The sequence below is a fragment of the Astyanax mexicanus genome, chromosome 1 (genome assembly GCF_023375975.1).
Source record: "Astyanax mexicanus isolate ESR-SI-001 chromosome 1, AstMex3_surface, whole genome shotgun sequence".
Lineage (NCBI taxonomy): Eukaryota > Metazoa > Chordata > Actinopteri > Characiformes > Acestrorhamphidae > Astyanax > Astyanax mexicanus.
The window spans coordinates 99742022-99753687 of NC_064408.1; the positions used below are offsets into that span (position 1 = coordinate 99742022).

The following is an 11666-nucleotide window of genomic DNA, read 5'->3' on the forward strand; positions in this document are numbered from 1 at the left end:
CTGGCATAAAGGCCTATTCTATGGGCAGCACTTCTTCATAGTTAAATTAATGTAACTTAAATCAGCTGAATGTAGGGGTGTACACAAACATTTGGACATATACAGTTCTGGAAACAATTAAGAGACTACTTCAGTTACTGAATCATTTTCTCTAATTCTCCTCCACCAGTCTTACACACTGCTTTTGGGTAATTTTATGCCGCTCCTGGTGCAAAGATTTAAGCAGCTCAGCTTGGTTTGATGGCTTGTGATCATCTGTCTTCCTCTTGATTATATTCCAGTGGTTTTCAATTTGGTAAAATCAAAGAAACTCATCATTTTGAATTGGTCTCTTATTTTATTTTTCCCAGAGCTGTAGTTTACTTGCCACTCAAATGGTACTTCATGAGGTGGGGTTTCCTGCATTGCAGTACCAAAGACCCAGAGGTAATGGGGAGTGATAAAACCAGTTAGACAAATAACAATTTTATTACAATCAATTTACAACATATAGATTATAACAAGAATGATAGAAATATATATTATACCTATGTATTCATGAAAAATAAAATACAAAACTATAAAAAGTCTAAATTTCAACATACAGCAAACATTTTGGTGTCATATACCACAGAGCACCTTCAGTAGTCTTGTAGAATTCAAGCATTGGCGAGTTGGAGCAATTTTGGCAGTATGCACCAGTCATTATAACCCAGCTAACATTGCTCATGTGGGACTCAATTTAATCTCACCTGGGTCCCTTCTGGGCCCCAAATACACTGTACAACCCAACCCATATTTAGCCCCTCGTGATGTATGAACAACACTGTATACATAACTTTCTGGTTCTTATTTGGGCAACCCATAAAGGTGTCAAATGAGCATGTTATGTGGGAATATTTTGGCCAATGATCTTTTGAATTTCTTGTTGCTTCAGTTTGCAGTTAAGGCAGACAAAAAGAACAGCAATTTAGGTTAACAATGAGAATGAGGCCTGTGACATTCATGGTCCCCCTGCAAAAAAATACCCAACCATTCTGGCCAACAATTAATAGACCTATTTTTTTGAATTCCACTAAAGATAATTAAACATCTTAACAGGACGGATTATTACTATTCTAATATCTTCCTTCATATATTCTCCTTCATATATCCTAAGGATAACATAACTTCTTCTTTTTGGCAGTTGAAAGAGTGTGTGAAATATTTGTGCTCTACACACCCCACACCTCCACAGTTGTTGTCTTCTTGAAAAGTATGGAATGTCCCCTTGACAATATTCCAGTGCACAAATATTAATTATTTACAAAAGTATTAAGCAATAGCATAAAAGTAACAAACATACAACTTTTAAGGGTCTGAGTGTATTTTTCCTTCAGGCAAAGGCCTGTTTGGATTGTTTAGCGCCATTCCTTCCCCATTTTGGCTATCTTGTATGTTTTCAGTCCCTCTTCCTCCTGTAAAGTATCAGCAACTTAGTATCAGATTCTGATTTAGTAATAGCAGCTTCAGTTCTCCACAATCAAATCAAATCTCTAAACATAATATTGTACAGTTAGTATACCAAATTGGTCATCAACTCACCCTTACAGACTTTGTATTTGATACAGATGACTGCTGTACTGATGACACAGGCGAGAACAAGCACACAAACACCAACAATGATGGGAGTGATATTTACACCTGCAGAGAAAATCGATAAATTCTGAACACTAAAATAAACATGATATTAAACGTCATGTATTTAATAAACATTTGCATGACCAGTTTAGGTTAATTAATTAATCATGAAAAAATATTTCTTCTGTTCAGTTTTACCTGAATTGATGTGCACTGAGGTCCGCATGATCTGTCTGAATTGAGCAGTCTTTCTCTCACAGGTGTAGATTCCTGCATGTTTAGCACTGTCCAGATTGTGTAGTGTGATTTTTCCTTCAGGCGTTAGTTTGACGTCTGCATCTTTCCATTTTTTGTTGATAGGTAGTGAGGTTTGACCGTTATAGCTCAGAACTTCTGAGGAGTCATCAAATGTCAAGATGAGGTTGAAGTGCCCGGTCTCTCCCTGAGAATCTGGACAACGAATTGTAACAGTCTCTCCTGAATTGATTTCAGTTTTGTCTGAAACAAAAAGAGTATGAGTAAAATTCCTGCCTGCAATGCCTGTGTCCTTTATTTTACCTAAAATAACTGTTCTTAAAAAAAAAACATTCATTAATAAAGAAAAAACTAATGATAAAGAATCCTGTAAATCTTCACAATTCACTGCTAACAACTGACAAACGTCATCCAACTAAATCAATTTTGGTTTATATAAAATTTCATAAGCAAATATAATTGTTTGCCAAAAATGAACAGCTTTCCATATCACTTGGACTTTATTTAAATTCCATACAGGTCGGTCCAAAACTTTACAGTAAACTCATGTTTTTAGCTTAAAGTGTCTATACAGATTGAGTGAATGCTGCCATTTAAACACAAGGGTGATAAACCAAGTACTAAAAATTCTATATTTTGATCAAATTGTTATGCTCATTTTGGCCTTTGCTTCTTTGCTATTTTGGGTTAATGTAGTGCCAATTTCAGCACATCAGTTAGATTCCAAAGTCAAGTAAAATAGTTCCATTCTATTTTACACCTCACTGTTAAAATGTCTGGTGTATGGTTATGGCTTGTATATTTTGCTTTGTAAGCTCTGGCATCAATGTTAATTTATGTGTGTGTGGCATAGTAATACTCAAAGCACTTTGTTCTGAGTGCCATTATCATGCATTACTGGCACTCTTAGAATGTCTCTCAGCCAAAAACACTGTGTTTTTGAAATGTACTGTTCCATAGTGCCTGATATTTTGTGAGGTATCTGATCCAATGAAACTGTTTAATAGGGGTCTATAATGCTCACCTTGCATCAGGCTGGCTCTGTAGGTTACTTGCCCATCTCCAGATCTGAAGTAACAGATGTATGACAGGATTTTCTGGTCTGGCTGGATTGGGAGAGAGCTTTTGAGTGAGAATAGACGCTGGCTGTCCTCAAAGATCTCCTCTTTTGGGCTTCCATCAATGTTCCAAGAGATTGTTTGTTTTGGGTAAATTTTATTTGTTGAACAGGTGATCGTTTTATCTGTAAATTTAATATCCACTGATTGAATTGGGGCTAAAAGAAAGTGCAAGAAAAAAGCAGGGTGTTAAAAAGACTGGAGAACAGTTAATAGTCATCCACAAAGCCAGATATGGGTTTAGACCTTTGTCCCTACCGAAGGTTAACACAGTGTCTGACTCAACTGACCAAACAGTAAGTTGAATGATCTGGATTAGGTGTGCCTGGGTTGAGTCAATGGATTGATAAAGATCCAAGATCATTTTCTCACGGAATTACATTTTATTACTTTTGTTTTTCTCTTAATCAGTTCTGTGCTACATTAGGTAACATTAAAAGCCACTTGCCCCCCACAGTTCCAGAATAATAAAAATCATAGATTTGTTTATTTAAAGTGACTTTGGTTCCAGATATTAACTTACCCTTAACATTTACATTGACAAAAGCCTCATTGCTGTGTGAACTGATGGAGGAGTAGCACTTGTATTTGCCACTGTCTTCGATCCTGACCCCCCTCAGGATCAGAGATATGTTTCCTGTAGAGATCTGATCAGTGAACAGAGCTGTTCTTCCTTTATAGGATGCATTCTGATGTGCTAGCTGATCAGCACCATTGTAGAATGAATGTGCAATCCAGGGACCATTGTGCCAGTGAATGACATCATGGTAAGAAGATTGGCAGGGAAGCACACACTCTTTAGAGTAGAAACAGGTGACAGTTTCTGCAGGAATACAAAATACACAGAAGAGTTATAAAAGTAAATAAGGGGTTTTTACGTCAAGACCAGAAAGTTTAAATTAGCATCGTTTTTCCAGACCATAGTTCAACCCAAGGTTTATGTTTTTGTGTCACACTGCAGTTTAGTTACCAGACTAGAGCCTCTCCCTATACTTAACACTGATTGGTTTGTAGAAGGTTGTCCTCCATCAGAATCCAACTAAGTGCACATGTGTCAAGCAGCAGAATAACATTACCCTCCAATAAATTTTGTCTCTGTGTTCATACTGCTGGGTGACACCCATGCACTTCTATACATTTCTATTACACTGCCTCAAATTCCTGCAATTAATCAAAATGTCTAAACTATCTGAACAATGTTTCAAAACCATCTAAATACTGCGAGATCTAACCAAATTTGGTTCTTTGATGGAAACTGTCGCCTAAACAGTTCAAGAGGTTGCCAAGCCCTTAAAATTTCTCAAATGTCTATCCAATTGGTCTAATCTGTGGATCCTCTGCTTGAATTTTGCTATTAAATCAGGGCTCTAAAGTGCAACCTAATTTCTCAATGGTTTGACGAATAATTTTTTTTTAAGTCGCATTGGTGTGTCCAGCCTAAAGTCACCCTATGTTTCAACAATAGACACACATTATTTTAATACCAACCAGAACCCACCTGTCCTCATTAAACCAATAACTACATGCCGGTGTTCCCACAATTACAATGGAAGCTAAAAGTAACATACAAATATAGTGCATACGTCATATCAAACACGAAGATCTGCCTCTAACCACACACCAGCACAAACACATTGATCTGCTATTTTAAAAAAGTGATTAATTTAGCTCAGAAATACTGTTAGCATTGACAGTTATCAATTAGACATCCGTTGGAACCTACTAATCCAACCAGCACAGCTCCATCCATCTGTTATCAAACCCCAGAACCTACTAATCCAACCAGCACAGCACCATCATCTGTTATTAAACCTCAGAACCTACTAATCTAACCAGCACAGCTCCATCCATCTGTTATCAAACCCCAGAACCTACTAATCTAACCAGCACAGCTCCATCCATCTGTTATCAAACCACAGAACCTACTAATCTAACCAGCACAGCTTCATCCATCTGTTATCAAACCTCAGAACCTACTAATCTAACCAGCACAGCTTCATCCACCTGTTATCAAACTCCAGAACCTACTAATCTAACCAGCACAGCTCCATCCATCTGTTATCAAACCCCAGAACCTACTAATCCAACCAGCACAGCACCATCATCTGTTATTAAACCTCAGAACCTACTAATCTAATCAACAAAGCTTTATCCATCTGTTCTCAAACCCCAGAACCTACTAATCTAACCATCACAGCTCCATCCATCTGTTATCAAACCCCAGAACCTACTAATCTAACCAGCACAGCTCCATCCATCCGTTATCAAACCACAGAACCTATTAATCTAACCAGCACAGCCCCATCCATCTGTTATCAAACCCCAGAACCTACTAATCTAACCAGCACAGCTTCATCCATATGTTATCAAACCCCAGAACCTACTAATGTAACCAGCACAGCTTCATCCATCTGTTATCAAACCCCAGAACCTACTAATCCAACCAGCACAGCACCATCATCTGTTATTAAACCTCAGAACCTACTAATCTAATCAACAAAGCTTTATCCATCTGTTCTCAAACCACAGAACCTATTAATCTAACCAGCACAGCACCATCCATCTGTTCTCAAACCCCAGAACCTACTAATTTAACCAGCACAGCTCCATCCATCTGTTATCAAACCCCAGAACCTATTAATCTAACCAGCACAGCCCCATCCATCTGTTATCAAACCCCAGAACCTACTAATGTAACCAGCACAGCTTCATCCATCTGTTATCAAACCCCAGAACCTACTAATCCAACCAGCACAGCACCATCATCTGTTATTAAACCTCAGAACCTACTAATCTAATCAACAAAGCTTTATCCATCTGTTCTCAAACCACAGAACCTATTAATCTAACCAGCACAGCACCATCCATCTGTTCTCAAACCCCAGAACCTACTAATTTAACCAGCACAGCTCCATCCATCTGTTATCAAACCCCAGAACCTACTAATCCAACCAGCACAGCACCATCATCTGTTATTAAACCTCAGAACCTACTAATCTAATCAACAAAGCTTTATCCATCTGTTCTCAAACCACAGAACCTATTAATCTAACCAGCACAGCACCATCCATCTGTTCTCAAACCCCAGAACCTACTAATTTAACCAGCACAGCCCCATCCATCTGTTATCAAACCCCAGAACCTACTAATGTAACCAGCACAGCTTCATCCATCTGTTATCAAACCACAGAACCTATTAATCTAACCAGCACAGCCCCATCCATCTGTTCTCAAACCCCAGAACCTACTAATCTAACCAGCACAGCTTCATCCATCTGTTATCAAACCCCAGAACCTACTAATCTAACCAGCACAGCTCCATCCATCTGTTATCAAACCCCAGAACCTATTAATCTAACCAGCACAGCCCCATCCATCTGTTATCAAACCCCAGAACCTACTAATGTAACCAGCACAGCTTCATCCATCTGTTATCAAACCCCAGAACCTACTAATCTAACCAGCACAGCTTCATCCATCTGTTATCAAACCACAGAACCTACTAATCTAACCAGCACAGCACCATCCATCTGTTATCAAACCACATAACCTATTAATCTAACCAGCACAGCCCCATCCATCTGTTATCAAACCCCATAACCTACTAATCTAACCCGCACAGTACCATCCATCTGTTATCAAACCCCATAACCTACTAATCTAACCAGCACAGCTCCATCCATCTGTTATCAAACCCCAGAACCTATTAATCTAACCAGCACAGCCCCATCCATCTGTTATCAAACCCCAGAACCTACTAATCTAACCAGCACAGCTCCATCCATCTGTTATCAAACCCCAGGCATTAATTTATCTCAGAAAAGAGTTCGCTGCACCAGTTAGCTGTTAAAAAAATACACAATGATAGTATAAGTGTTTAGACCAGCTTGTGCTCTTATATTTGTATACCAAGAACAATTAAAAAACATCCAATTTTTATTGTATTTGAACTTTGCAAAGTAAACTTTTGATCAAAATAGGGTCAAATTTATTATCTATATGGACAGCGGAAAAAAAAACGTGAACCTGTAAAACTGCAGTGTTAAAGGAGAACTCCGGTGTAAAATGGACTTTTAGTGTAGTAAAACATGATAAAAATTACTTCAATTAATAGCAAACCTAGTTCTCCTGCAGTGTCCAGAGATCCGGACATTTTACCTCCTTGCTAGAATCTGAAGATCCCTGACATTTAAAACGAGGCATTAATAACTTAAAAAGTGCACCAAAACCTTATTGAAAAACACTGTTTACATCCCGTAGCTTCAGCTGAGCGTGCCATCACTGAACTGAAAATAACATAGACATATATACACACATATATATATATATATATATATATATATATATATACATAGACTCCATATAGTAGCAGCCGGCGCCAGGAGGCAGGCTATGTATATATATATGTCTATGGTATTTTTAGTTTAGTAAGCTTCTTGTGCACTTTTTAAGTTATAAATGCCTCATTTTAAATGTCAGGGCTCTCCGGATCCTAGCAAGGAGGTGTGGAGCTACTTTGATTATAGATAGCGGTGGAAATTTGGCGGTGGATTTATCGGGGCAAGTTATGCCCCGTGTCACCCAGTCTGAAGGGTGTTTGGACAAACTGTTATCTAAGAACGCTGTGGGAGAACAAAGGTGTACATTTTATCATATCATTTTACTACAACAAAAGTCCATTTTACAGTTCTCCTTTAAGTGTGATGCAGTCTTTTGTGATTAACTTTTGTGATTTTGAACTTAAGAAAAAAAACATAGTTTTAAAAAGTTAGTCAAGTGATCCAGCGGTCTAAAGCGTTGTCACTATGATTAGGAGACCGCAGGTTCGAACCAGCTTCAATGCCATTCAAGCTGCTGGCGCTCAGAGGGAGCACAGTTGACCTTGCTCCCTCCGGATGGGTAGATGGCGCTCTCTTCCCACATCACTAGTGATAGGGAGAGTCCTAATGAGTGGGTTGGGTAATTGGCTGAGCAAAATAGGGGAGAAAATGGGAAAAAATGAGAAAAAAGGTTAGTCAAGACATCTTCAGAGGACACAGAGGCAGTATATTAAAGCTGTTTTGATGTTTTGTAAGAAATATATGTAATCTGTTGTATCTTTTGTTACTTTCATTGACCAAGCAGAATGGGAACTGTTCTAGGCACGTTGCACTGTGTAGTAATTCATGCTTTGTCATCTTTTCCTGTATTATTTTAACTTAAAACAGGTTATATAAATGTAGATATATTGTTATTCATTTTGTAATATTGAATGAAGTATACCAAAGTTAGTCAGGACATCTTCAGAGGCTGTGTATCAGGCAGGTAGCAAAGCTGTTTTGATTTATCTGGGCACACTGTTTGTACACTCAGTGTACAAAAATGTATCCACATACTTTTTCTGACTGTCTTGCGAACTGTGCTCGGTATAGAAGTAGCCTTGGAATGCAGAATTACAAGTTAAGCTGCCTCTCCAAAACTCCAAGACTCCAGATTAAATCATGATAATTATTCAAGTGTGGGACTAAATGCACTTTAAAGGCACAGGACACATTAAAATGTAAAATGATTTGATATTTGCTGAGTATGTACTGTCCTCAGCACCTTGCATTGTATATAGTGCACTGAACCTAAAAATGAATGTCATCTTTTCCGGTAATATTTCACTTAAAACAGGTTTTAGAAATGTAGAAATATGCTTTTTCCTTTTATAATATTTTTATAATATTTAATGTAGTACACCTTTTAGGGTTTCCATTTACACTGATAAGCCAAATCTATATGACCATTCACAGGTAACATAACAACAGTGCATGCCAAAATCTGTGACATCTTAGAAAGTAAGTGAACAAACTATAATTATATTCACTGTGTAGTAAGTAAATAAAATGTATTCATATAACACTTATCCCAGACAGCTGTCACAAAGTGCTTTACAAAGGATCAAAAACAGGTGAGATACAAGAATGAACAAGCATCTCTAGTTCTGCATTCAAAACTATTGATCTCAATTTACTGATATTCCATAGATGCAAGAAGCATAATCTTGCCAGCTGTTTAACATGTGAGTCAAATAACATAGACTGGTCAAATACAACTCCCAAATTACGCAAACTCGAGTGGATGGCTGAAGACAAGGACCTAAGAGCATGTTTGATTAGAGGATTTACCTTCTCAGGTGCAAAAATCAGGACCTCTGTCTTGTCTGCATTTAACTGCATTTAAGAAGCCATCCACTCTCTTATAGCTTCCAAACAGTCTAACAACCTCTGAAGACATTGAGTTTCACTAGGCTTAAAGGAGAAATGAAGCTGAATGTCTTAAATAAATGATATGGAATATTAAAACTATCAAAAATCTGACCCAGAGGTAACATATAAAGCCAAAATAATAGGGGCCTCAGATCTGAGCCCTGTGGAACACCACGACAGTGGAGTAGAGTCAGAGACATAGTTTCCCATTGACACCACAAGCAGTCTCTCAGTTAAATAAGATGTAAACCACTTTAAAACAGTACCCAATCACGTATTCTGTTAATTAAAATGTGATGGTCAACAGTATCAAAGGCACGCATAGGGAGAGCTTGGGAGAGCTTTTACAAGGGCTGAATCACTAAGGTTAGACTTGGTGTGAATTTCTTCGAAAGTACACAACTTAAACTTTTGAACAATTGAAACCAGTTTTAACACTGTAAACAAAAACATCCCCAATTTTTTTACTAACTCAACTCAGAATGTATTGTTTTCTTTTTCTTAATCAACCTTTGTAAAGTGAAATTTTGTACACTGGGATTGTTTTTTTTTTTTTTTTTTTTTTTACAATTTCCATCAGAGAAGAACTTATTTAACTATTTAAGCTAGTTTATGGGGCATTACTGTGTAATGATTTACACACCACACTCGCCTGCTTGTTTCAAAGGTCATAACACATATTTAGACAGTCACTGACCAAAAAAAAAATATCACAAGCAAAAAATAAATGAAAACAAAAATATATGTATACTGTATATATTTTGTTTGTATGATCAAACAGTGATGGTTGTATTTCAGATCATTTTTAATTATTTCAATAATCAAGTAAATGTTATATATATATATATATATATATATATATATATATATATATATATATATATATAACATTTTGGTTTTTTTTGTTTAATAAAACTAATATAGCTAAGTATTATATTCACTTTTTTGTAATATAGTTTTACTATTGTTTAGTAATATTTGTAATTTGTAATACTCAGATGCTGTAACAGTCTCTGTTTTGATTCTACAAAGGTTTTACCTTTGGTAGCAGATTAGCTCTTCAGAAGAGCTCTAAAAAATATCTACTCACCCTCTCCCACGGTCAGTTCCAATAACCCCAGCAGTATTAAATTCCTAATTAACTGGAACATAGTTGTAAACATAGTAAATCTCAGCAACTGCTTCTCCTGAACACAGGTTTAGTTTTTGACCGAGGTTTAGTTTCCTTTCCTTTAGAGCCTTATATCCTCTAAACAGGTTGATCAGCATTACTTATTAACTCACGCGCACACTCACACACACTCTCTAAGAATGCACTTTCCAAGGAGAGTACAAACATTTTTATATAAGATATAAAAACAACAGTTAAAAAGCTATTTTTATTTTTATTGTTTTGGTCTTCAACCATTGTCATGTATGGCTAAATAATAATAATAATAAAAAAATCAAGTTATTACTTGAGGTTTAATCAGATCAGTGAACTTGATCAGTGCCATCTTGTGGTAAATCAGAAACAGTGCTAATTGGATGCTTTTAAACCAGATTATTTTTTTTTAATATCCTCCAATATATCCTAATAATTTCCTGTCAAGAAATTGGATTTATTAGTCAACAAGCAAACAGTCATTTTTCTGAACTGATGTGCTTGAAGCAAAAAAAAAAAGAGGCGGTTTTGTGGATTTAAGCCACTCTGACAAGAGACACATTGTGATGACATTTTATGGTCCATGGGTCAAGATAAGTTAAATTAAACGTTACTTGTAAGGTACTGCTGTTACCATTAGTAACAATGGTTACCACCTTCAGAGGTTATTTGTGGAGCACTTTAAGGGCATTTTCAAACCTGAAAGTCTGCTTGTCTTTATTACACTGGATATATTTAATCCAGTTAGTTTTGTTCACACTGCAGTTTCGTGAGTGAACTAAAGAATGTTATAATATTCTGACATCATCAGCTATGTCTCTCTTTCCTTCATATTTATTGGTTTGTAGAATGTTAGTTATGGGTTTGATGAGTTTTTTTACCAGGTGTTGTGACAAATTTTAGCTCTTTGTTATAATCTGACTTCCCTTTACATACATACCCACCCAGTGGCAGAATTTGTGTAAAAGATTCTCCTCAGATTCCTTGTATTTCTGTTTATAAATAAGGATTAATCCACTTGTTGGGTGATGCACCTGCACATCAAAGGTAGATGGATTTGAGCTTAATAGAATTTTCCCCCTCTGGTTTGTTTAAAGACTGCCTCAACTTCCTGTATTTGGTCTGAAATTTCAAACAATCTAGAAAAGTGCTTTCACACTGCAAACGAACTGGACCATGGTTCAGCAGATCCGGACCAAGACCACCTCTTTTGGTCCTGATCGTGGTTCATGGCTGCTTTCACACTTGTTATTTTGATTTGGACCAAAGGAGGCAGGTGTGAAAGCATCCTTAATGTTTACAGCTGATACACCAACACAC

General features: G+C 36.9%; 1 protein-coding gene across 1 annotated transcript; it reads right to left on the minus strand.

Moving 5' to 3' along the window:
• Nucleotides 1-317: 317 nt before the first annotated feature.
• Nucleotides 318-10471, minus strand: hhla2b.2 (HERV-H LTR-associating 2b, tandem duplicate 2). The gene is made up of 6 exons (XM_007252309.4): nucleotides 10293-10471; nucleotides 3496-3795; nucleotides 2879-3130; nucleotides 1798-2097; nucleotides 1564-1662; nucleotides 318-1436 (listed from the first exon to the last, which is right to left on the minus strand). The coding sequence occupies exons 1-6, from the start codon at nucleotides 10363-10365 to the stop codon at nucleotides 1330-1332; spliced, it is 1131 nt and encodes a 376-aa protein (XP_007252371.3). The 5' UTR covers nucleotides 10366-10471; the 3' UTR covers nucleotides 318-1329.
• Between the last annotated feature and the right edge of the window lie 1195 nt (nucleotides 10472-11666).

Excerpts from the sequence above, each read along its gene's own strand:
- hhla2b.2 (XM_007252309.4), bottom strand. The coding sequence starts at position 10,365 with ATGTTTACAACTATGTTCCAGTTAATTAGGAATTTAATACTGCTGGGG. Across the intron at positions 2,098-2,878 it reads CAGAGCCAGCCTGATGCAAG|ACAAAACTGAAATCAATTCA; the intron begins GTGAGCATTATA and ends TTTTTGTTTCAG. Across the intron at positions 1,437-1,563 it reads CAAATACAAAGTCTGTAAGG|GAGGAAGAGGGACTGAAAAC; the intron begins GTGAGTTGATGA and ends GATACTTTACAG.